Source organism: Dipodomys spectabilis, unplaced genomic scaffold (genome assembly GCF_019054845.1).
Source record: "Dipodomys spectabilis isolate Male_0828 unplaced genomic scaffold, ASM1905484v1 ptg000043l, whole genome shotgun sequence".
Classification (NCBI taxonomy): domain Eukaryota; kingdom Metazoa; phylum Chordata; class Mammalia; order Rodentia; family Heteromyidae; genus Dipodomys; species Dipodomys spectabilis.
This window is the reverse complement of record NW_024870720.1, coordinates 24,347,984-24,375,772: the sequence shown is the minus strand read 5'-3', so window position 1 is coordinate 24,375,772 and position 27,789 is coordinate 24,347,984. Positions and strand designations below refer to the sequence as shown.

The window sequence follows — 27,789 nt, the reverse complement described above, 5'->3', positions numbered from 1 at the left end:
CAGCCTGGGCAGAAAAGTCTTTGAACTCTTATCTCCAAAAGCTACATGAAGGTCAGAAGTGGAGCTGTGGCTCAAGCAGTAGAGGCACTAGCTTTGAACAAAAAAGCTCTCGGCTAGTGCCAAGGCCATAATACAAGCTCCAGGGACTGGAATCAAAAGGAGGAGGAAGAGAAGGAGGAGGGGAAGGGGGAAGAGGGGAGGGGAAGGGGAAGAAGAAGAAGAGCAACGGAAGGAAGAAGAGGAAGGAGGATGGGGGAAGGGGGGAAGAAGAGGGGAAAGGAGAGGGAGAGGGGGAGGAGGAAGGGGGAGGGGGAGAAGGAGGAAGGGGGAGGAGGAGAAGGAGGAGGAGGAGGAGGAGGAGGAAGGGGGAAGAAGAGGGGAAAGGGGAGGAGGAGGAGGGGGAGCGGGAGGAGGAGGAGGAAGAAGAATTTTTTCTGATTTTCTTAATCATTTTAAAGAGAATAATGTATAATGGACTGAAAATCACCCATGGGATCATTAATGCAGAAATTACAATTTCCAAGAGCTGTTAGCATAATTTTCCTAACAAGGGGAGCTTTTACAAATATTTGTTGATCCACTTCATTTGTCTGCTCATCCATATATAATAATCACAAAAATAATCACAAAATGTAAGAAACATGTAAATTATAAATTAAGCTTTATAAATAAGTAAATTATAAATTAAGCATTATAAATTATGCTTTATACCAAGGGGTGGGAATTTGGGAGAGTGAACTGTTTTGGCTTGCTTGTTTTGTTCTTTCTTTGTTCCTTTTTCCTTTCCTTCCTTCCTTTCTGTCTTTCTAGCTTGAACTCAGGGTTTCAAAACCGGTACTCTACCAGTTGAGCCATGCCTCTAGTATGGCTTTTTGTTAGTTAAAGATGGAGTTTTATGGACTTTTCTTACCAGAGTAGGTAAACTTATAGATGTGAACCCATGATGCAAGGTGGATAAAGCATTTTGATCAAACAAAACAAGAAACTCCTGGTTAGGATGCAATACTTAATTGAGTAAAGATTGTATATGAGTATGTGGGGGGGGGGCATCATAACCTTAATAATGCAATGGCTACTTAAGTTCATAAAATACTTTTTTTGGGTTGGTTGTGGGGCTTGAACTCTGGGCCTGGGTGCTGTCCCTCAGCAATTCAGCTCAAGGCTAGCGCTCTACCACTTGAGCCACAGAGCCACTTTCAGCTTTTTCTGTTTATGTGGTGCTGAGGAATCGAACCCAGGACCTCATGCATGCTAGGCAAGCACTCTACAACTGAGCCACCTTCCCAGACCCCTCATAAAATACTTTTCAAAATATCTAAATTAATTCCAGGGTGAAGAATTACAGTAACAAATTTAGCTAACAACCATGAAGCATGTTTCCATGTTATGAACTTTTTATTATTTTAAGGAGTACATTTAATAAATATAAAATTCTAAGCTAAGTTAAAGGCCCATTACATTTGGCTATATGCATTAAGTATTTCTAAGTATGACACTGTTTAACAATAGCTTAGAGTGTCCATAAGCACTGTTTGCTTCTTTGTTACAATGTAAGGAGAAAACATTAAGTTCACTTAAGAAACATATTTTTACATCGACTTAGAAATTGAAAGTGCTAAGTTCAGATCTTAATGACCTATCTAGAAAAACTAAAATTGAATTTTAGTAAAAAAAAATAATGCAATGTAATTTTTTGTTTTAGGAAAAACTCCTAATATACTCCAAAAAGCATCAGTGAAGATTATAGATAATAAGACATGCAACAGTGGAAAAGTATATGGTGGAGTCATCACCCCTGGAATGCTGTGTGCCGGGTTCCTACAAGGACGTGTAGATGCCTGCCAGGTAAATCTGCCTCGTCTATATTCAATATATATTTTTTGTTTTACGATTACAATTGTTTTGTTTTTCTCAGATTTTTTTAAAATATTGATTATGGTTGGTTTGGTCCCATCATATAATTAAAACTATACCATTAATATAAATTTCATTAATGTTCTGACATTTTAAATCATGCTTCCTGTTATAAGAAGCTTTGGGTATTGGTAAGACCCATTGTGTAAGCAATAGAGAGATGAAGTAGAATATAATGATTTTTATCTTTCACTGAGAAACACATAGCTAATACTAATACCAAACCAAGCAACCATGGAACATTCACAATCTGGCTCCAGCATTCTAAGTATTTTCTTTATCTAACAAACTTTAGATGGCATCCCTATGTAACAGGCACTCTTTTAAGCTCTTTACAAATATTGATTTATCCTAGTAGTGACCATCTTCTACAGCATGTGTTGATGGTTGCAAACCATCCTCAACATGCTACACCATGTGCTTGTAATTAGCAATTGCACTGGAGCTAACAAAATACAAGTACTGTTATCCATGGAGGCAGAATTGGTGGTAAATTAAAGAAGAAGCTTATTTTATTTGTTCATTGTTACAGATCCTGGGTTATATGTTGGGAAGTTAAAATGAATAGTGCATGTTCTTGCAGTCTAGGAGCCAGCAGACATGGAAACAACTACTTACAGTACATACTTATCATCTCTATATATTTCATTCCTTCCAATTGTCTTCTGTCTAAACCATTCTTTGATATCAGGAAGAGCTTAAATCCCCAATCCTCTCAGCTCATCATCCTCAGCCTCATAACTCCTTACCTTACACAGGTAGACACAAGTGTTTTATTATTTTTAAATACTCTGTAGTACTCCCAATGACTTCATCTATCCTAAACATTTTAATGATATAGTTATTTATCAGCTTTATTTGATTCCTTATGTAAATTATTGAAAAAAGTTAGAAGAAATCTTGTTTACAAATGGCACAAATAGACATTTTTCCAAAGAAGACATACAATTGGAAAGCAGGTATACAATTAGAAAGCAGCTCTCAATATCATGCTCAGAGTAAAATATTAAAACCATAATGAAATATTATCTTACAGCTGTTATGAAGGCTACTATCAAAAAGACCATGAATAATATTTTCAGCAAGAGTGTGAAGAAATAGGAACTCTTGTATATCGTTTTTGGAAATGTAGATTGTTATAGTCATTATAGAAAATGGCATGGAGGGTTTTTTTGAAACAATAAAAACAAAACTATTATATAATTCAGAAATTCCATTTCAGAGTATATATGCAAAGGAAATAAAATTAGTATCTCAAAGAGATATCTGTACCCTATGTTTATTGTAGCACTACTCATCCTAGCCAAGGGATGGAAAAAATAAATGTGTCTTTCAACAGATCAATATCATACTTTTTTTATTGTGAGAATACCGTACAGAAGAAGTTACAATTACATGGACAAGATAACGAGTATATTTCTTATCAAGCATTGTTGCCTCCTCGTTGTTTCCCCTTCCCATCCCTCCCCATACTTCTCTCCTCCCCCCACCCGACCCTCCCCTCGCCCTCCACCAAAGTTGTAAAGTTCGTTTTTCCACATAACGACTTGTACATCTCATTGTTGCAATGGGTCCACCTGTATCCCTAGTTAAACGATTTGTTTTTTTTCCCCTTCCCCTCCACAAATTATACCAACATCAAATACACTGAAAGTATGGGTTATACTGTGGGGGAGGGACATACAAAGCAACATAGAAATCATCTTTTTTTTTCTTTTTTTTTTTGGGGGGGGGGTCCGGTCGTGGGGCCTGAACTCTGGGCATGGACACTGTCCCTCAGCTCTTCAGCTCAAGGCTAGCGCTCTACCACTTGAGCCACAGTGCCACTTCCGGCTTTTTTTTCTTTTTGCTTATGTGGTGCTGAGGAATTGAACACAGGGCCTCAGGCATGCAAGGCAAGCGCTCTACCACTGACCCACCTTCCCAGCCCTAGAAATCATCTTATAAATATGACAGAAACAATTGCATGAAAGGGAAAAAAAAACATTTGAATATTTATCTTGGGGTTTATTCCCCTAACATCAACTTATCTGACCTTTTCTGCTTGACTCAGACATATACTAGTTAAGTAAGTTTTTTATTGTGTACAGAGGGGTTACAATCAAATTAGTAAGGTAATGAGTACATTTCTTATTAAGCATTGTTGCCTCCTTTGTTTTACCCCTACTATCCCTTCCCTCCCATCTCCACAACTACATCCCCCCCCCACAAGTGAATTATAAAGTTTGCTTTTCAACATAGCATCTTGTACATCTCATTGTTGCAATGAACTCCAAGATAAGGGCACAAGTGAGTTTTTTTTCTTTCTTGCTATTGTTCTTAACATATTTATAAGGTACCACGTGATTTTTTTGTTGCTTTGTATGTCCTTCCCCCATGGTATAACCCCTGTTTTCACTGTATTTGATGTTGGTATAATTAAAATATCATATATTTTATATATCAGTTATGCATGATATACATATCACATATATAATGTATGTTACATTATATTTTATAAATTGCATTACAATATATAGAGAGAATTTTACGTATAAAATAGGAATCTTGTCACTTGTGATATCATGGACAAATAGAGAAAACATTGTGCTAAGTGAAATAAGTCAGACATAGAAATAGAATTACTGCAATTACTTCCCAATTGAATCTTTAAAAAATCAAAGCCATCAAAACAGAATACAATGATAGTTGTCAGTGGCTGAGAAATAAGAAAAAAAAATGGAAAAATGTTCTTGAAACAGGAAAAACTTTACTACAAAATTAATAAGTTTGGGGAACCTAATATATAACATAGTAACTTAATAATAATGTGTTGTATGCTTGAAAATGCTATGAAAATGGACTGTATATATGCTCATACATAAATATGTGGAGTAATGAATAACAATTCTCTTGACTGGAGTAAATGTATGTTCTGAGATATATACAAATGAACAATGGAATATTTTGAAATATATATGTGTGTGCTCATTTTAAACATTAACAATGTTTATTTGTGAATACTTTCCTCATTTTTTTAAAGCTGAACTGTATTGATCTAAGGAGAAAAATAGAAACAAATATGAGCTAATATTAAATGAGTTCAGCCACAAGTGACAAGGCAAGGAAGGATGGGATTGCTGTTACCTTCTGCTTATTCTCAGAATCTGAAATTAGTACAATGGGCTGTGAGTGACAAAAGTGGATTCTTTTGAGTTGTGAAATCACAAGAATTCTAAATGACTGACTAAAAAGTGATAAAAGAAAGTTCACTCGTAGCCAGACACACTAAAGACGTTGTTAGGTGATAATGTTATATGATTGTATTTCCCAGTGTAGGATTGAGTCCAGGATGATAAGGAGCTAAACATATTATGGAGAGAATAGTGGTATGGGTAAATTAAGGAATGTATCCTACATAAAGTTGTGAAAGAAAGGAAAGGAATTTGCAAATTGGCATTCGTGGTAAAGTTGAAGAGTAGGTGCCTAGTAAACTAGAACAAGTAGAACATGAAGTCATCACGCTGAGTAATGGTATTTCAAAAGTAGAGCAAGTAGGAGATGACAAGAAATGGTGACATGGAGTTATTGAATAAAAATGTGGATGATAAGAGTCAAGGAAGCAAAGAAATTGTGGGCTAAGATGTTAACTGTATCATCCCTATAGATGTGAAAATTATCCAGGATGATGAGGATTAGAGCAAAGGAAAATCCATTGAAAAGGTTCATCTATCTGGGAAATAGGTGTAAAGGTTAAAACTGTGTTGATGAGATATAGCCAGATTACACAATTCACAAAATTAGAACTATGTTCATGAAAGAAGGATGAAAATAATGTAGTACTGGTGTTAGATGAATACAAACCTCCCTTTTCCACAACCCCTACCTGAAAATAGGGGTTTGGGAAAAGCATTCCTCAGTATACTGATGATTATTTAAGCAATATCTTCTTCAGTGGCTCTGCTGAATGAAAATTTCAGTTGAAATTTTTCATGTCTGTTTTTCTTCATTATAGTATTATATCCAAAAACATATACTTGCATCTTGGATTTAAGTTAATGTTCATAGGACATGAAGAAAGTTCTAGGTTAGTACCAATGAAGTATTAATGTATCTAGAGGTTTTTGCCTGCTTTTCTTCTCTGTATGTACTATAAAAGAATAATATCCAGTGTTTAGCTTTAAATTATAGTGATTGTACATTATTCTTTTTCCCTCTAGGGTGATTCTGGTGGACCACTGGTTAGTGCAGATTCTAAAGGCACCTGGTTCCTTGCTGGTATTGTAAGCTGGGGAGATGAATGTGCTCTTCCAAACAAGCCTGGTGTCTACACTCGAGTGACATACTATAGAGACTGGATCATGTCCAAAACTGGTCTCTAGAATAGAAATCTCTGCCGATTAAGGCTCAAAAGTTATATTCACACTTTATGTTATCATTCCCTGGCCATATTTAACTTACATATCACTTCTTATGCACATTTAATGTTGTAAATCAAAATGCATGTAATTACTCTGATAATTTTCAGATTTAGAACTTTTGGGAAATCTCAAATAGATGTTAACAAGAAGCTGTCTTTGAATATATAAAAAAGTCTTCTGACAAGCTCATATATGCCACTGAATTCATATATTTTTCAGTTGTATAGTAAGTTGCAGAATTGCTCAGGAAATTTTATCTGCTTCTTTTCTTTCTGGCCCATGTGTCAGTGCTAATTTCTTCTCTACTTATGTCTTGTCTTCTTTGGTGAGAGAAAACAGCATGACAGACCCTGAGGTGCACTGAATAGAACGGGATGCTTGTTGCCTTGTCTCATTCTCTTCTGAATGTGAAAGTGAGGCAAGAAAATGATTCTCACATATACACACAATAAAAATGCATCCTCATATCCATGGGTTTTGTTTCAATATATGGATTGAATGCAACATGCAAATAATGTCATCCTGTTTATATCCAAATTCCTTCAAGTTCTCAATAACACAAATTACTAATTAGAATAAATAATATGCAAATGTTGCTTCTACTTCTCATTTTTTTGACTTCTAGAGAAACAACCTGGTTGAGGTCAGAGATGTCTATAAATGTGTTGCTAGCCTGTATGCTGTCATTTATCTAAAATATTAGCTCATTGAGATAGTTTCTTAGTAACTCATCAATGAATCTATAGAAAATAGTCCTTCACTTTCTCCTCACTCCATTTGGTAGCTACTACAAATAGCCTCTATCATAATGAACTTTTCCAATAACACCTCCAAAAATAGTAGTTGGCATTCATTGAGTTCTTACTATATCCCAGAAACACTTTGTTTCCAGGACAATGATCCTCTTGTTGTTGCAGTCTCTTTGGACAAGAAAACGAAAGTAAGTAACTTTGTAAAGATCAAAAAGTAATTAGTTGACTTCTCTGGGATTCAACATCAGATAATTGTATTCTAGGCATCACAATTTTATCAACTACGCTATGCTATGTGATGTGATCATAACTAAGTTCTACTTAGTAATGCATTATAAAGCATAGCATTTGTCAGAAACTTTACAGATAAATTAATGCAGTAGCTTTATTATTTAGCTGACTTTGAAATACTTTGACATATTATTATAGTTTTAAAAATCAACATTTTTACAATTTGGTATCCTAGAGATTAAGCTTAAATAAGATAAAACTAGATAGATAGATAGATAGATAGATAGATAGATAGATAGATAGATAGATAGATAGATAGATAGATTGACCTAGCTTGCATCTAGGTACAGGGTTTATTGTAAGGGAATTTAAGCTCTTGATTGACAGTCCCTCAGATCAGGTAGGGACATTTCTAGAAAAATAAATTCTTGGTGGATAAAGTAATGAGTATCTATCATCCAACAGAAAATGTGCTACCTTTTGAGTTGGACTATTCAAAGAAATGTAATCCCACAATAAGCAGATTCTATATTTTCATATGTTTATAAGTCACAGATTTTACATAGATTGTGATGGAGAGAAACAATATGGACTGTTATTCTTCCTTACTTCATTCTTTTATGCAAAGACTATAAAGTTCCCATATTAAAAGTACAAAATATTTCATTTTGATTTAGAAAAAAATTTCATGTGAAGTCAGATATGCTAAATTTGCAGTATTTCAGCATGTGCCTCTAAGTAAAACTAAGTGAAGCAACCTGCATGATGATGAACTGTACAGTAATAGATTCCCTTATCCTCTCTCCAACCAAAAACTGTAAGTAAAAACATTAATAATACTATCTCCCTTCCTGTACACCAGTGTCATAAGCACTGGGATTCTTCAAAAACAGGCATTTCTACTATTAATATCAGGAAAGAGTTCACAATGAAAACACTTATCTTACATCATAGACAAAAACTCTACATTAAGTAAAGACTTAAATAAGATCTAGAACTGCAAAATTCTTATAAGAAAACATTGCTCATTGATATTGAACTGTGCAAGGGTCATTTGGCTTGAACATGAAAAGCACAGACACCAAATGCAAAAATAAATATGCAGAACTATTTCAATTAAAAAGCTTCTTTAGTGTAAAGGAAACAATTAACAAAATGAAAAAAAAAACTATAAGATATCTGGAAACCATATACCTGATAAGTATATAATTACCAAATATAAAAATATGTAATCAACTCAAACCACTCAGTACAGAAAACAAAACAAAGAAAAACAATAATAATTTGAAAATGGCCTAAAGACATTTTTCCAAAGAAGGTATATATATATATCTATCTATATATATATATATATATATATATATACACACACATACACACATATATGTATATGTATATATATATTATGTATAGATATATATATATACACATATATGTATATATGCATATATATGTGTGTGTATATGTATACACACACACACACATATACACCTACAGGCATATGAAAGAAGTCCAAATTAAAATGACATTGAGGCATTACCTCACCTTTGATATCTGTCATTAAAAAAAAGTGGGGTACAGCCGTTGTGGAAAAACATTACCAGAGAAAAGAAAGGCGAAAGGAGGGGCTCTGCTGTTCAATTATCACATGATTCACAAGGATGTGAGATTCACAACAAAAGCACCTTGAGGAATCTCACAAAAAGGAGCCTTATAAGGTGAAATTTTAGGTTTTATTTTAGTAAAATAGGATAAAATAGAGAGAAAGGGGGAAACAGAAGAAAAACACCTGCTTCATATGTAGATGAGGGTGAAGTAGGATTAAATGAGCTATGTATCTGTGGGTTTTCATGTTGAAATCCCATCTGGACATATCTGGCCATATCATCTAGTAACTTGTAATTATTTTGCTGAGCTTCTAAGAATCGATGGTAAGTTTAAGGTAGTCTATTACCACAATGGAGACAAGTCCTCAAGGTTTACCCAAAACATGAGGACAATGTGTATCTTTATAGTATCCATTTTGTTTTTCACTTTTCTTTGAGACAGGGTTGTCTTTTCTGATTCTGAGGCTGGATTCGACAGCAATTTAGGCTTTCCACCATAGTTGGAATGATAGGTACACAGGCATGTACAGCCTAGTTTTTAGCTGTTGAAATGGGATCTCACCAACTTTTTTGACTAGGCTGGCCGAGCCCCATGGTCCTCCCAATTTCAGCCTCCTGCACAGCTGGGATGACCAACATATATCATTGTACCCACCTAATGGTTGAGACAGGATAATTCAAACTGCTTAACACTGCAATCCTCCCAATCTCTTCCTCCCAAATAACTAGGGTAACAGGTCTGAGCCACCTGTGCCAGGGGAGTTGTCAACCTTTTATTTATTTATTTATTTATTTATTTATTTATTTATTTATTTATTTATTTTTGTTGGTCGTGGGGCTTGAACTCTGGGCTTGGACGCTGGCCCTGTGCTCTTCAGCCCAGGGCGAGAACTCTACCACTTGAGCCACAGCACCACTTCTGGTTTTCTAGTGGTTTATTGGAGATAAGAGTCCCATGGATTTTCTTGCCCGGGCTAGCTTTGAACCGTGATCCTCAGATCTCAGCCTCCTCAGTAGCTAGGATTACAGGTGTGAGCCACTGGCGCCTGGCAAGTTGTCAACTTTTTAACACCTAAAAGGAAGATGGTAACTTGCTCTTTGTTCTATGTCTTCCTATTAAAGGAGATGTAACTTTATTTCAGAACTAAAAGGAAAGGGAACATAAGAGGAAGAGGGCTTGCTGCTCTGATTTTTCAGGTTTAATTTCTGATTCTGTTTTAATCTTGAGACTGGCCCTATTAGGAAAGAAGGAAGGACGGAAGGCAGGAAGGCAGGAAGGCAGGCAGGAAGGAAGGAAGGAAGGGAGGGAGGAAGGAAGGGAGGGAGGGAGAGAGGGAAGGAGGGGGTCTATCAGAAGATACTGAAAAAAGAAAATATATGGGGAAATTCAAACACAATGGAATATTAATCTGCCATAAACAAGTAAATCCTTCCAATTGTGATGACATAAATGAACCTGGAGGACATTTTGATATAAATAAGATAGATCAGATACAGAAAACCAATCCCAAATGGCATTTCCTACAGGTAGAATGTAAGAAAGCTGAGCTCACAGAAACAAACAGTGGTTGGTTGTGACTGGAGTTTGGGAGAAATGGGCTATCCATGAAAGGATACCAAGTTCCAGTTACAAGAGAAACAAGTTCTGGATATCTAAAGTACAGAGGGAATCTAGAAGAAAAACTGACATATAAGATGTGCTCAGTATACTACCAAATCTTCTCTAGTATAAGGTCCTGAAAACCCCAGATGTTCTAGTCCATTTTTACCACTGACAAAGATAAGTGTATTATATTTAATACTGCCACAGCTCTGACTGCTACAGAAACAAACTAGTTTGTGTCTAATCAAATCAAACTAATGATTGAATAAATTCCAATGTCAGCATCATGAAATACCATAATCAATCATTCTCCATGCAACTTAAAGCAGTGATACAAAGGTTCCAAGTGGTTCTAATGCAAGAATGCTCACGTAACATGTAAAAGGTCATATCATATATAAATATTTGTAAAAGTGGTTAGTTATTTTTGTAAGTATCTGTTCCTATAACTACTTTCCCTGTGATATTTTTGTCATAAAAATGGCTATACAATATCCAAACAATTATAAAAATCAAGGCAGTAAAAACAGGTGATGGTGACTGTCTTGCTTTTTCTGCTCTCTACCACCTTTAAAGCTTCTTTCTTGTTGAAAATGCAGAAGTAGACTCATAAGGAGAAATGGAAAAAGCTTTCTAAAATGAAGGTGCTCTTAAAGCATTTTATTCTAACATAAGCGAGATATTAAAACTGATAAATGATAAAATTTGTATCAGACAAATTCTTCTAAGGATTAAAGTATTAATCTAGTATTTTGTATAAAATAGTTCTAAATTGGCATAAACATCTAATGAGTGCTTAAAGTATTTGAAAAAGAAAACAAAAAAATTTTAACAATGTCTTAAATTCACCGATTTTAAATGGATCAGGCCTTTTTTATATAATTTCCTTCATTTCATTTTGGATCTCTCTATTTAATAGAATTATAACACGGAGGATTTTCAGAAAATTTCTTCATTATACTGAGTTGAATAATACCACCAGAGACTTTAACTTTAGGCTCCAAATATCCTTCACTCAGGAAAAAGTGTTGTGGAAAGCAGGCCATCTGCTGAGGTGGTACAGTTACATACGACCTTCAGAATGTGTTTAGCAGCCTCTATTTTAGCACTCTGTTGAATTACAAATCTTCAAAACAAGTTTGCCTTGATATTTTACACAAGCGTCAAGTACCTTGGGGAAAAAAAACTGACATAAATCTAAACCTGTGACGTTTCCATGTAAAAAAGGAGAGAGAGAGATAAAATAGGACATCAGGTATCCGAAACAACACAGGTCTTGAAGCTTTATTACTGGGGAAAGATGGCGAACAGTGCTTCTCCTGAACAGAATCAAAACCACTGCTCAGCCATCAACAACAGCATCCCGCTGGTGCAGGGCAACCTTCCCACCCTGACCTTATCTGGAAAGATCCGAGTGACGGTGACTTTCTTCCTTTTTCTGCTCTCTACCACCTTTAACACTTCTTTCTTGTTGAAACTGCAGAAGTGGACTCGTAAGGAGAAAGGGAAAAAGCTTTCTAGAATGAAGGTGCTCTTAAAGCATCTGACTTTAGCCAACCTGTTGGAGACTCTGATCGTCATGCCCCTGGATGGGATGTGGAATATTACTGTCCAGTGGTATGCTGGGGAATTCCTCTGCAAAGTCCTCAGCTACTTGAAGCTCTTCTCTATGTACGCCCCAGCATTCCTGATGGTGGTGATCAGCCTGGATCGCTCGCTGGCCATCACTCGACCACTGGCTGTGCAAAGCAACCGCAAGCTAGAACAGTCCATGACTGGTTTGGCCTGGATCCTCAGTTGTGTCTTTGCTGGACCACAGGTAAACCATTGTTCAAGTGAATATAGTCATATAGTATATTCTATACTCTATATAAGATATAGTCTATATACTCAATATTCTATATTGTCTAGCCTGGACTCAAATTCACAATCCTCCTTCCTACCCCTGCCACCCAGGCGTCTGTGATTGTAGATGGCCTCCATTGAGCCTAGCTTCTCCTGTTTCCTATTGTTGATGTGGATTTAATGGTTAATTAAGTCCATTTAGGGGGTATGTGAAATTTACATAGGTAGTTAATATACCGTTCCTTATTTGGGATTTAATGCTTGAAAAATAAGAATTTTCTGTCTATGAAAGTGAGGGAGAATTACCTTGATTAGCAAGTAGTTTCCAGCTCACTGACCTGCAGAGTCTGCCTTTCTAACAATCAGATCATTGAAGGAAAGATGAATAAACTCTTGCAAATAATGAATACCTTATTATATAACAAATGAATAAATTGTCTCTATGCTTGTAAATGTACTGTAAGATAAACCCAGGTACAAGAATGTGCTAAGTAAAGTCAGAATCATGAGGGGTCCCAAAAAACTTGCATCCCAAAATGGAACTTTATCTGGATATACTAAATGGGCCAGATGTTTTTGTTTATTTTTGTCATACAAAACCCACAGAACATTGAAAAAACCTAAGTATAGTATGTGTTTCATAAGAGGAGAAATAGGAAAAACTAAAATGATTTGATTTCCCTGTAAAAAGTATATTATAATTATTCTTCATATGCAAGATTAAGTTTCAGAAATAGGTTACTTGAAGTGAAACTACTTAGCTAAAGCTTATGCTCTTGAGATTTCCATTTTATTTCTTTAAAGTATAAGTGCTGTTCATTGGTCAGTTTTCTGAGAGAAGCTAAACACAAATTAGGACCCTACTAGAAGCCTGGTACTAATGAAACAAAAAATAAACAAAAACAACAAACACAATCCTCAGAGAAAATGTAATTCATTTGTGGAGAAAAAAAAACTTACATAAAGTGAATACAGCTAGATACTAAAAAAAAAAAAAAAAATTAAACCTACTACAAGTACAATAAACCAAAAGATACATTTGGTGTAAAATAGTAAGGTTTGGGGTAAGGAAAAATTAGTTGCGTATTTAATCCAGAATGCTATATGTATGTTATATGCTTTTTAATAAGGGTCTGAAAGAATGACTAATTTTAATAAAAGGGGCATTTGGGGTTGAAGTGAAGGAGGTAAAGTTAGTAAGAAACTAGATCCATTGGTTGCCCCTTTTTTCCTTTTGACATCCCAATAGAGGGAATCAATCGGAGGAGGCATTTACAAATGAACAACAATAACAAAAGAAAAGATTGATAATAAATTGGCTCTAATGAATAATACCATCAAGGAAAATAATGCTCCAGTCTTTTCTGGACAAAAAATTTAATAGTAAAACCACTGAAATAATCAAGTTGGAAAAGAGTGTTTGATTATCTACCTTTATGTTTTCAGGGAAAAGCAAAGAAAGTTATGGAAAGAAGGACAATAATTTGTTTTATGACATGAACATTAATAAGATCTTTACTTAAGCACAGTTACCAGGAATAGTACTTATTAATTTGATGTATTAATTTAATGCATTAACTTCAGGTATGAAAATGCAAAACAATTATATAAATAAACCAATTTGCAATAGTAACTGAAAAATATACCCATAGTTCTGTTGTCCTTAAAAAAAAAATCATTCCCAGAAGTGCTAAATAAAAATATCAGCTTAATGATCCAGTTACTTTCTTTTAAATATATCATGGCAATAATAGAAATATAATGTCAAATACTGACCTATCTACACACTGCTACAGCATAAAAAGTATACATATATAGATGCAGCAAAAAAAGACATATATAAGGTTAACTTTGAATCATTTAGGACCAGCATTGATAGCTTATACATACATCCCAGCTACTCAGGAGGAAGAAATCAGGGAGATCATGATTCAATGTCAGCTAGACAAAAAGTGGTCCAGACCCCCACTTCAATGAGCATGTCTGGCATTGTGGTAAAAGGCTGTAATCCCAGCATACAAGTGATAGAAATAGTAGGATCATAGTCTGAGACCAGCAGCACTATCCAAAAAACAGCTATTGCAAAAACAGGCTAGAGACATGGCTGACGTGATAAAGAAACTGAGTTCAAACCCCAGTATGAAAAAAACAAGCTTCAGAATTTCATGTAATAGTCTGACCTCAATATATTATCACAGTGATTCATGCTACTATTAACCACAGATTATGATACTATGTTATTTTTGTAAAACAAATGACTTATCCTTACATTTAACACTTCTAAAGCTTATAAAACACTTTGCTGAAAGTTCTCAAAAAAAGTTTCATGTAATTAATCACCTATATTATTTACATTAACTCTGTGAGGTAAATATGAGTTATTATTCCATTTTCACATAGAAGATGACTATATAAAGTCTAACCTTTGAAAGCAATAGCCTTCACATCTTTGGGGCCATAACTTGACTTAAGAAATACATATTACTGCCAGCCATCAGTAGCTCACAACTGTAATCCTAGCTGCTCAGGAGGCTGAACTCCAGAGAATTGTGGTTCAAAGCCAGCTTTAGCAATAAAGTCTATGAGACTCCATATCTAAAACATCCACCCAAAATGTAGGCCACAGGTGTGGCTCAAGTTCAAGTAATAGAGAACAAGCCAAGCAGGCCTCAGGCCCTTAGTCCAACCCTGATACCAGTAAAAAGAAAGGAAAATAAAGAAAACTATACAAAAAGTAACTATTCCCTTCAGATCTGATTCTGTCTTTTCCTTTCATATGTATATAACATAAAAAATTCATGATACATTGTGTTCTCTTTTGTTTTTAATGTTTAGCATACCTCACTGATGGACATATCTTCACAAAACAGTTCATTGGCTTTCCCAATGTTACTGGGCCTATTGGACTCATTTCCTTTTTTTAAGCCTCATGTTTCTCTTATTACAGCTGTCAGCTTTGAATAAAAGAGATCTCAACCATATGAGTAATGTAGCATAGGTGTGATAGAGACAAGAGACACTCACAGACAACTCTGTGTTACCAGAATGTGACTCAGAGTATGTGTCATGCTTCACCACGCACCACGGATAAGCCCACAGACACAGTCACATCCACTTGTGGCAAATTTACACTTAAAGGCTTACATTCATCTTCATTCTTCAGTGCCTATATTAATTGGTTGTTCCTTGAGTGATTCAGACCTCAGTCCAAACAATAACAAACTAGATACATCACTCAAGCCTCAGAATCTGGAAATTTACATTTTCCTAAAACTGAGAATAATCCATTTTAAATTGACCACCTTTACCTGCCACCTTCACGATTGTCAGTAAATCTCAGAAGTTAAGTCCTATGGTAGTTGGGGGATGTGTACCTGATGAACTTTAAGCTTGGTATAAGTAACAGAATCCTCTCCCACCCAGCCTTTTTTAAATAAATTCCATGTGGAGTCCTAACAAATTAAACAGATATAAATGAAGTGGCTCTGTTTCAAATAAGAATAAGGAGAGACTACTACTTTTGGCTGTTCACTCACTCCTGTCACAATCTCTTTATTATTTTTTAATTTTTGATTTTTATTTTGTTCAATAGTGGTTGACTGGGTACTTTGAGGTATCTCTTTTTTTTTAATTGTGAAAATACTGTACAGAGGGGTTACAATTACATGAGCAAGGTAATGAGTATATTTCTTTCAAGCATTCTTGCCTCCTCCTTTGTTTCCCCTTCCCATCCCTTCCCATCTCTCCCCTCATCATCCCCTCTACCCCAACCCACCTCCACCCCCACCCCTCACCCCTGCGCCAATGTTGTAAAGTTTGTTTTTTGAAATAACATTTTGTACATCTCATTGTTGCAATGGGTCCACCCTTATCCCTATTTAAACAACTTGTTTTTTCCCTTCCCCTCCCTAAATTATACCAACATCAAATACAGTGAAAACAGGGATTATACTATGGGGAAGGGACATACAAAGCAAGAAAAAAATCATCTTATAAATATGCTAGAAACAATAGCAAGAAAGAAACTCTTTTTGAGTCCTTATCGTGGGGTTCATTTCGCCTAACATCAACTTATCTAACCGTTTCTGCTTGTCTCCGACGTTTACTAGTTATTGCAAATAAGGGAAACCATGGGACCTATGTTTCTTTGGGCCTCTGTAGTTATTCAGATTGGCTTTCCTTTATAGGTGACAGATCTTTTCTCCCTGACAGCTGTAAGGATCCTTTCCTTGGTCTCTGTTGATCTTGTTTGGATTACATTACCTAATTAACTCTGTTGGGCAGAAAGACAATCCCACTACTTCATTAATTCATTGTCAACTGTTTCACTGGATCTAAGAACTCAATGTAAGACTTAGTTCATAAGATAAAAAGAATTTAAATTTATTACTTTTATACTTATATAAGGATCTTCAAAAAAGAAAAAGGTCAAAGATACAGTAAAATCAGGATACTTTTGTGAATTTTAGATAAGGAGTTAAGGAAGAAAGGACAAATGGACATTTAGACATACCTGGGATGCTATTAATAGATGCCTGTGGGGTCAGGGGATTTAGAAGCTAGTGGAAGGAAAGCATTACTTCAAAGGGATGCTCTATTTAATAACCAGCCTCTAGTGATCAGCTCAGTTTCCAGCCTTGGAAAGATGTTTCTCCCCAAGTAACTTTTATACCTTGCTGCATGGAGGTAAAGTCAGGCTAATAATCCTTTCTGGAGTTAGAGTTCCTCAAGTGTTTGCCTCAACGTGAAATAAAATATATGTCATTCAGCCCATTTTGCTTTAACTTCTTTAGCCCATAACTCTAGCTTTTAAGCATTGTACTCTCAATCATTATTTGTTTTGGGTTTTTTTGTTGTGTGTTTTTTGGTTGTTTTTTTTTTTTTTTGGTCGGTCGTGGGGCTTGAACTCTGGTCCTGGGTACTGCCTCTCAGCTCTTTAGCTCAAGGCAAGCATTATAGCACTTGAGCCACAGTGCCACTTCCAATTTTTTCTGTTTATGTGGTGTTGAGGAATCTAATTGAGGGCTCCATGCATGCAAGGCAAGCACTCTACCACTGAGCCACCTTCCCAGCTCCTCTAAATATTTGATATTATCTATTTCTTAGTTGTTTTCCTGTAGGTAGCCTTGTGAACGGTAAGAGCTTAAGGTAAGAATCAATGGTGAAAAAACACCAGGACAAAAAAAAAAAGATTGAATGTATTTAATAGATATAAGAATCAACATATATGATACATATCAAATGTGAATCCCAAATTTTAATAATAACAATTAATTTATGCAAGGGTCTGTACAAGCAGTATTCCAGCTATTTTGCATATAATATTTAATTGACCATTTACATGTCATGGCCAGCCCCTAGAGGTAGATGCTGTTATCATTTCCAATGCCTAGCTGAAAAAAAAGGGGGGGAAAAGGAATGTTAAGATAACTACTTTTGGAAGAAAAATAGATAATGCTGTAATTGTGATAAAAGTGGGGGTTAAGAATAATATTCCTAGAGGTAATGAGTACTTGCAATTGTCCTCAAAGATGGAAAACAGAATGTTCTTGTTTATTGCAAAATAAAGCAAACTCTGATGAGAACAGGAGGCAGAGATTAGAGGGGAACAATATAGAGAAATCAAAGAAATACAATCCAAGGACAAAGGACTCACTGAAAGCAAAGTGAATCTCTCTATTAATCAGTGAAATGAACATGGCCTTGGAGCACAAAATAAACAGGACCAAGACAATAATTAATTTACAGACAAGCAATAATCTGAATTTCCATACATTTTGCTAGATTTGTTTTTTAAGACTTGCCAGCCTGTTTTGTATTACTGGTGTCACACAGATCCTTTAATATTCCCTACTAAGGGGCTGGGAAGGTGGCTCAGTGGTAGAGCCCTTGCCTTGGATGCCTGAGGCCCTGGGTTCGATTCCTCAGCACCGCATAAGCAAAAAGAAAAAAGCCGGAAGTGGCGCTGTGGCTCAAGTGGTAGAGCACTAGCCTTGAGCTGAAGAGCTGAGGGACAGCCCCCAGGCCCAGAGTTCAGGCCCCACGACCGGACCCAAAAAAAAAAAATTCCCTACTAAGTGTCAAATTCCCTGATGGATAGGTTTGGATCATATTTTATGGCAGAATAGATACAAATACTTTGCAAAAATATACAGAGAGAATCTGGTACAGTTATTTGTACTAAAGATTGGCTCTATAATCAACATTTGTTAAATAGAGATAATAGTATAAAATTTCTTAAAATATTGAAGTAATAATGTGATCCAGTTACACTTTGGTCATCTGATCCCATGACCTTTTGAGAGATGTGGAATAAAGCAGTACAACTTTTTTAAAGTATAGCAAAAGACTTCAACTCACATTTTTTTCAATTTTAAAAACTAAGTTTAAATAATAGTAAGTTGGGAGAAAGTAAAGGTATGTCAAGATTCTCCTTTAATGTAGAGAAGGGTTGCTTTAGATCATAAAATGAAAAGTGCTCCCTACCTCTTTGGGTCCTTGATTTTGAGATTGTCAAATATGATCATTAGTCGCCCTCTAGTGGATTCATTTAAAATAGTTCCCCAATTCATCTTTTTCTCCTTGAGGGAGGGAGGAGGGAATACCTTAAAAATAAAAATAAACTCTTTAACTACAGATATGACACTGAATTATTTTCTACTCTACAGAGAAAAGGTGATATTGTATAGTACTTTCTTGAAAGACATACTCCAGTCCTATTTCTATAATTCCCATAATGAAGAAACTTTTGGTTTCAATGGAAACTTTTTAAAAATAAAAAAACTACCCTACAACAAGAGTATTTTGTTAAAATTTTATTGATATCTGTTTACAAATGGTGTGCTCTTATCTGTCTATTTTAACAATGTTTCACAATAAACCTTGGAGATAACAATAAATGTGGAAGAATAAATAAATGTCAACTAGTTACAATGTTCATTAAGAAGTAACTTAATAGCTGGGTGCCAGTGGTTCACACCTGTAATCCTACCTACTCAGGAGGCTGAGATCTGAGGACCATGGTTCAAAGACAGCCTGGGTAGGAAAGTTTGTGAGACTCTTATCTCCAATTTACCAGAGTACTGGAAGTAGTGCTGTGGATCAAGTGGTAGAGTGCTTGAGCCTTGAGCAAAAGCAGTCAGGTACAGCACCCAGGCTCAGAGTTCAAGCCCCACAACCAAAAAAAGTAATTAAATTTGCGTCATGAAGCTTTTAGACTATTAAAATAAAGTTTCACACTCAGAAATAGTTTGCAAGAATCATGCAGAGATATTTTTAGATACCTTGCACCCAAATATTTACCAAATATTAGCATTTTCCTGCATTTACTTATTCGCTCTTCTCTCTAATGCAGAGTTTTTGTTTAAAAGTTGGATACTTCAATATGTGTTTAAGACTTCTCACACAGAGCCATAAAATGAGTTCTAGAATCAGGAAATTAGAATCAACATGATACTATTATTTGACCTATTCAGATCTCACTATTTAATAGCTTAAATTTTAGGCTCTTAAAAGAAAATCCAAGAAGTAGTGGATTTAGCTTATGCTTCTTTTTTAGCTGGAACAGTTCAACTGTTTTCTTTCATGCATTTCATAATATCGACATTTTTTAAGAGTGAAGGCCGGAAGCTTTTGTATATAGCTCCTCAGTTTAAATGCATCTGACATTTTCTCACATCTAGATGATATACCTCAAACTGAGCTATTCTCAGTGCATTATAGGTGAAAGGATCCACCACATCCATCCCAGGGGACCACTCGGAGGCAGGCAGGCACAGGAGAAAGATTATTACAAGGTTTATTAGAGGACCCATATTTCTCCTGGAGAGAGAGCACATGGCATTCTCTACTATCTAGGTAGCAGCAGGGTCTGGGGGTAGGAAGTGAGGTAGTGGGATCTCAGGTGGGTCTAGGTGAGAGAGGGAGGGGCCAGATATGGGGCTGGAACTCCAGAGAGGAGCTCAGATTTGGGTGGAGCTGAGGACCAAAGGTGGGCATAACGTTTATAATAGAGAGCCAGATGGTTTCAATTGCCCCATTGTTGGCAGTGTGTTAGTTATGTGGTTATGCCTGTTCTGTAATTGGTTCACTCTTTATAATAATAGTACCCTGCAGATAAATACTTTGAGATTTCATCAATATTCTTTTCAATTTTCATTCCCCATTGACTATTTTTAGTGGCACTAGGTATTGAACTCAGAGCCTTATAAGTACAAGGCAGATGCTATATGACTTAAGTCAGGCTCATACCATTACGGATTCTTACCTGAATCACTTATTATCATAGTAATTAGTTTCCCCTTCCTCTACTTTTTCTTCCTTCCAGTACTCCAGGCTAATGACTAGGTTTTCTCCCTCAGTTGGTTAATCCAGATGCCATATGTCTCTAGAAAGATCCTCACAGAGACATCAAAAATACACTATTCCAATTTTTTAAACATCTCTCAACCTAGTCAAGTTGAAAACTAAGATTTACCATCAAAATGCATACAATGTATTTGTAGATATGTTAATTTCTCTATAATGATTGTACAAATGTGTATTCCCACTAGTAATGTATCTGTTTGGTTTGGGGGTTAGTTTATTTTTATCAAAGGCCTTGGCTTTTTTGTTTAAGTCTGGCACTCTACCACTTCAGCCATATCTCCATTTCTGGCTTTTTGCTGGTTGATTGGACAGAAGACTCATTTAGATTTGTCTGCCCACACTGGCTTCAAACCTTGATTCTCAAATCTCAGCCTCTTGGTGTGTGAGCCACTGCCACTTAGCTAATAGGTCTTATTATGAATAAGGCTGTACATATTATCTTAAGCTTAAGAGCAACTTCCTTATGCCTTTTGTATAATGTTTATGTTTTGACTATTTTAATAATCATTTTTAATATTTTAATACAGCTTTTGAGCTCTAAAATAATTTTTAAATATGTATGTGTTGGTACTTCTAAGTGCCAAACACCGTCTTAACCACTGTGGATATATAATGCAAAAAGTTTATTCATTATTGTATGTGAAATTGAAGATACAAATAAGTTTTAAGTCCTTGGGGTAATGACTGTTCTACAAGGTTGAATTAATACCCCTGAAATCCAAAGTCTTTATAGTGTCACTCACACTTATTCAAATATATTTAAGTGAGGATCCACTTAGAAGTTTTCATAGAAATGCCAAAAAATAATACAAAGGAGCCTTAGAAATTGTCCCAGGTAACAATATATTAGAAGGATAGTAGAATATAAGAAAGAAAGTCTTCGCATACTTTTGGGGGAAAAATTACCTAACTTTTGTATTTTCTTACGTTCTCATACAGCTATATCTCTTCAGGATGATCCACCTGGTGGATGTTTCTGGGCAGACAGAGGTTTTCTCTCAATGTGCAACACACTGCAGCTTTCCACAATGGTGGCATCAAGCCTTTTATAACTTCTTCACCTTCAGCTGCCTCTTTCTCATCCCTCTTCTCATCATGTTGATATGCAATGCAAAAATCATCCTTACCCTGACACAAGTTCTCCATCAGGAGCCCCACAGTACGTATCCTTTTACATTGATGCTAATTGTGGTTGCAAGCAACTTTAAACAGCAAACCTGAGGCAGAATGACACTTGCTATGTATCAAATACTACTATAGGGAGTTTGCTAATTATGTATTTACAATCACCCCCACAAGGTAATATTTTTATTATACCCCCATTTACAAATAAGACCTGTTAATGACATGATTTGCATTTTTTTTCATTAAAGAAAAAAGGACAATTATTCCACTAGAACCCAGGATAAGCACTGAAAAAACAAACATCTCATATCTAGAATATAGAAAAAGATGTTTTATCTCACATTCATAACATAGTAATACTCTGGAAATTATTTTCACAAAATAATATTTAACATTTCCAAAAGAGTATATTGCAGCTGGGTGCAAGTGGCTCACATATGTAATCCTAGCTACTCAGAGGCTGAGATATGAGGATCACAGTTCAAAATCAGACCAGACAGACAAATCTAAGAGACTTTTATTCCCAATTAACCATTAAAAACCATACTAGGAACCATAGCTTAAGAGACAGAGGACCAGCCTTGGGCAAAAAACCTAAAGGACAACTCCCAGGCCCTGAGTTCAAGCCCCAGTACTGGCACTTAAAAAAAAAGAGTATATTGCAAAAACAGTATGCCTCTAAAATGGTATCTAGGAGAGATATAGTTACATCAGAAATATCTTAAAAGGGCAGAAGAGGAATAAAATAGGAATTAATCTGAAGAATTATGAGCAGTGTAGAAGCAGAAAATTTTAAAGGCAGATGAAGGTAATACACTTAGTGTTTTACTTCTTTTCTCAGCTGAACTTTGCTGCTGGAAACTGTGCTTGGTGAGATACTAGAAGTAACAAGTCTAACAACTACTCTGCTTTTATAGCAAGAGTAAACAGTAAACAATCTAGTATGAAGGCATTTCCAAACTGTCCAAAGCACAGCATGCTGTTTTTTCATATGCAATCACTTGCTGAGTCAAGATTTAATGTGTTCATTCCTGATTGTTACTTTTTTAAAAAAATGACTCTAATATTTACAAATATGGAGGATCCATTGAAATTCTGTGGGTAATGTGCAAGACCCAAAAAAAAGCATGTTTGCAATGGGCATTATTTTTGTCTCACTGAAAGTCCATGAAGAAATCTTTATTTATCCTGACTTACCTACTAGTTCCTAAAGGGATAGAGGTCTTAAGTGGAACTGACTCAGCTCTGATCATTTCTAACAGCTGAAATCCTGGAGATTATTAATTCCATGATGATTCTAAAGGAAGTATATTGTAGAGGAGAACATTGGCTTCTAAGCAAATTAATTTTAATTAAGTTGACTTTTAAAGAAACTCTTATTCTTAATTTCACTTTTAACTAGGAAACAAATCAAGTGTCTTCATATCTTAAGGTTTGTTTTTGTGTTGGGTAAGTCAGAAGAAATCTCACAGTGTCTGAAATAATTAATACTTCCAGGGAATTCAAATTGATATGTTTCTTACATTAACCAATCTGTTAAGAAGCTTGATGAAAATGATTTTTAAAAAATCACAGTGCCATCATTCTGTAGGATTTGTTTTAAATTGAAGCTTTAAAATAATTAAGTAGTACTTGAACTGGAAAACTCTTTTTTTTATATTTTTTATTGTAGAAATACTGTACAGAGGGATTACAGTTTTATGAGTACGGTAATGCATACATTTTCCCCTACCATCTCTTTCCTCCCCACCTCCAAGTTGTAAAGTTCATTTTCAACATAGTGTCTTGTACATCTCATTGTTGTTACAATGGGTGGACCTGTATCCTTATTTCAGCATTTTGTTATTTCCCATTCCCTCCCCAAATCAGACAAGATACAGGACACTGACATCAAATACAGTGAAAACAGGGGTTATACCATGGGGAAGAACATACAAGAGAAACAAAAAACTCACACAGTACAATTTAAATACATTAAAAACAATAGCAAGAAAGAAAAAAAAAAAACATTTGTGTCCCTATCTTGGGATTCATTTCACTTAATATCACCTTATATGGTCCTATGTACATAGCTTTTGGCCTTTTCTGCTTGCCCTAGACTTATACTAGTTATTGCAAATAAGGGAAACCATAGGATATATGTTTCTTTGGGCCTGCCTTACTTCACTTAATATAATTTTTTCCAAGTCTTTCCATTTCCTAACAAATAGGGCAATGTCATTATTTTTGATGGAAGCATAGAATTCCATTGTATAAATATACCACATTTTCTTGATCCATTCATCTACTGAGGGGCATCTGGGTTGGTTCCATATCTTAGCTATGGTAAATAAGGCTGCAATAAACATAGTTGTGCTGGTAGCTTTAGTATAGCCTTGTTTGTGATTATTTGGGTAAATGCCCAAAAGTGGGATTCCTGGGTCATAGGGGAGCTCTATGTGGAGTCTTTTGAGGACCCTCCATACTACTTTCCAAAGTGGTTGAACAAGTTTACATTCCCACCAACAATGCAGTAGGATTCCCTTCTGGCCACATCCCCTCCAGCATCTGTTATTAGATTTCTCGGTTACAGCCCATTCTAACTGGGGTGAGGTGGAATCTCACTGTTGTTTTGATTTCCATTTCTTTTATGGCTAAAGAAGCTGAGCATTTTTTCAAGTGTCTATTGGCCATTCTTATTCCCTCTTCAGAGAAGGTTCTCTTTAAGTCTTTAGCCCTGGAAAACTCTTCTAAGCAATTGCAGACATGATTTGATTCTTCACACTTTACAAAGCTTTCAACATTTTCTCCAGACATACCCAAACCAGTGTAGGAGAAAAATCTATGTCTATTTGTCTATGCAGATATATAATAACATACATATTATATCTTCTGATCTCTTTCAGAATGGATAATAACTTCAGCATACTTTTATCTTTGTGCTTAAGAATTCCTATTCTGTGCACATAATATTAAAATTTTTTTACAAAAGGGATACTTTGCTGGAATTATGTACTTGTGGAAGGAATAACGAATTTGATGCTTATGGTTTGGTAAAGAGTGGTAGAAACATTAAAAAGAATACCCCCAAAAAAAATCTCAGGTCACTTTATATCAGTCCCCATATAGCACCTAATCTTATATGTTTAGATGCATGTATATTTAGACGGTCTCAGATGCATTAATGAATAAATTTTCAGTTTTAAGTTATGAAAAAAATCTTTTTTTTTCATTTCAATTTAATTTTATTTTTTTTGTGAACATACTGTACAGAGGGGTTACAATTACATGGGCAGGATAATGCGTACATTTCATCAAGCATTGCAGCCTCCTCCTTTGTTTACCCTTCACATCCCTTCCCTACCTCCTCCCTACCTCCCCACCACCCATTCCTCTCCCCCCCGCCCCGCACCAACGTTGTAAAGCTTGAAAAAAATCTTTATTCAATAAATTTTTAACTTTTGTAATAAAAACTTAATTGCATAATTAAAATATGGTGAATGCTTTTATCCATATTTCAACTCTTTGGTGACACATAAAAATGGAGTTACAAAATGACTGTTTCTGAATAGTATTTTTTTCTTTGAAAAAATGTCATGCTTAAAAAATTATTATAAAATAGCAGTTCTGGATTAGTAAATAAGACAAAATATATGTACGAAGGAGTTGCTGTTAAACAAAGCAATTTATGAGTGCAATGCATTTTGATCAACATCAGGCCTTTGGTCATTTTCACCCATCTCTCCCCTACCCACGCTTCCCTTACTTTTCTTAATTTTGTAGGATTTACATTGAATTTGTTACTGTATTCTCCTCCTCCCCTATTCTTCTCTTCATTTGTCTGAGAATAGATTTTTTTTTTTGAGGAGTTAAAACTGTAGCTTTTCAACTTTAAATCTATATCCTTAACTTCAGAAGGCAGCTTGACCATTAAAGTCAGCTATTACATTAATTTCAATAAGTCTCCTCACAAAAGTAGCTTATGAACTTTAAACACATATTTCAAACATCACAGAGAGAGGCTTATAGCTACAGTGAAGACTTTAAAGTAGCATACTTACACATACATGAGTCTACTACCTTTAGTGGTAGAGATAATTAATAAAGCACAACCCAACTCAATTCAAACTCTGTCTGCTATCGTAAATATATTTTTTAATTATTTGAGCACTTCAAATATCAGTTTTTGCTTTTTAAGAACATTCTCACTTTCAGTCTTTGTGTTCATTATAAAACATAGTGGGCGATTTAATAATAAGAATGTGTTTTCTATTTGAGACAGGGTCTTATCCCTGTGTAGTCCAAACCATCCTTGAATTCACTGTCCTCCTTCCTCAGCCTCCATTGTGTTGGGACTACAGGCATGTGCCACCATACTCAATACAAACATAAACTAAAATAATAAACTTGTTTTTATTTAAAATTTAATATTTATTAAAAATATTTAAGTGAATAAATTTTAAGTGAATTTACTTTTATTAAAAAGTTCTTGTGGGCTGGGAAGGTGGTTCAGTGGTAGAGTGCTTGCCTTGCATGCTTGAGGCCCTGGGTTCCTCAGGAACACATAAGCAGAAAAAAAAAAACCAGAAGTGGTGCTGTGGCTCAAGTGGTAGAGTGCTAGCCTTGAGCTGAAGAGCTGAGGAACAGCGCCCAGGCCCAGAGTTCAGGCCCCACAACCAGACCCCCCCCCCCAAAAAAAAAGTTCTTGTTAAACATCTCTCTTCCTTTATTTTTTTCCATTCTTACTTTTTTGCCAATCCTGAAGCTTTAATTAGGACCTAGGTGCTGTCCCTAAGCTTCTTTTGCTTAAGGCTAGCACTTGAGTAATTGAGCCACAGCTCCACTTCTGGCGTTTTGGTTGTTTTTTTATTGGAGATAAGAGTTTCATGGACTGCCTGGACTAGCTTCAAACCACAATCTTCAGATCTTAGTTTCTAGAGTAGTTAGGATTAAAGGTCTGAGCCACCAGTGCCTAGCATATGTCTTCTTTTTTGACCATGTTCGTTAAATGCCTATGTTTCTCTGTCTAATAGAATTACAACTGAATCAATCCAAGAACAACATACCAAGAGCACGGCTGAGGACCCTGAAGATGACGGTTGCATTTGCCACTTCATTTATTGTCTGCTGGACTCCCTACTATGTCCTGGGAATTTGGTACTGGTTTGACCCTGAAATGTTAAACAGGGTGTCAGAACCAGTAAATCATTTCTTCTTTCTCTTTGCTTTTTTAAACCCATGCTTTGACCCACTTATATATGGATATTTCTCTCTGTAAATCACAATTACAGGGGAAACAATATAAAGAAAGGTGAGGGAATTAATTTCTCCAATTAATAATGATAAACACAAAACTTGCCACATATTGATGTATAAACAAAGTGGGATTTAAACTTACCATCCTTAGTCTTTTAGAAAGGATATTGTTAGAGTATTGATTCATAGGTTTAAAAGAAAAAAGAACTTCAGGAAAAATCATCAAATTTTTCTTCTAGTCATAAGCATCAAATTAATATCTGCCCTCTTATCTTACCTATTACATATTATTGGGTTTCTTTCCCTTTATAATTCCTAGAGCACTGACATAGTAGGACCCATGCCCATAAGTTTATTTTTCCCTTCCATGATTAAAAAAGAAAAAAAAAGTCAAAGGATCCAATTTTCTCTTGGCTTCAAAAGCATTCTATAACTTACAATACTCAGTGATCAATTTCATCATTCACTCCAGCAGCCTAGCAAGAATATTCATATGACACAGATCATTCTATCCCACTTATCTAGTACAGGTTATAAAAGTGCCTCTGGGGCTGGGAAGGTGGCTCAGTGGTAAGAGTGCTTGCCTTGCATGCATGAAGCCCTGGGTTCGATTCCTCAGCACCACATAAGCAGAAAAAGCTGGAAGTGGTGCTGTGGCTCAAGCGGTAGAGCACTAGCCTTGAGCTAAAGAGCTGAGGGACAGCGCCCAG

The 27,789-nt window shown here is 35.6% G+C and overlaps 2 protein-coding genes across 3 annotated transcripts in view; both read left to right on the top strand.

Annotated features, from left to right (window-relative positions):
* Positions 1-6,275, top strand: part of LOC122106931 (transmembrane protease serine 11C-like) — a 42,467-nt gene extending 36,192 nt beyond the window's left edge. Inside the window, exons 9-10 of the mRNA XM_042678499.1 lie at positions 1,703-1,845; positions 6,114-6,275. Coding sequence (XP_042534433.1) covers positions 1,703-1,845; positions 6,114-6,275 — 305 coding nt within the window. The remainder of the gene's footprint in view (positions 1-1,702; positions 1,846-6,113) is intronic.
* Positions 6,276-11,804: 5,529 nt separating this feature from the next.
* Gnrhr (gonadotropin releasing hormone receptor) lies at positions 11,805-27,101 on the top strand. Of its 2 annotated transcripts, none has more exons than XM_042678347.1 (3): positions 11,805-12,326; positions 21,659-21,878; positions 26,857-27,101. In XM_042678347.1, the coding sequence occupies exons 1-3, from the start codon at positions 11,808-11,810 to the stop codon at positions 27,099-27,101; spliced, it is 984 nt and encodes a 327-aa protein (XP_042534281.1). In that variant the 5' UTR covers positions 11,805-11,807. The 2 variants fall into 2 exon arrangements, with proteins under 2 accessions (XP_042534281.1, XP_042534282.1); XM_042678348.1 differs by having other exon boundaries at positions 21,787-21,878; positions 26,857-26,992.
* The last annotated feature ends 688 nt before the right edge of the window (positions 27,102-27,789 follow it).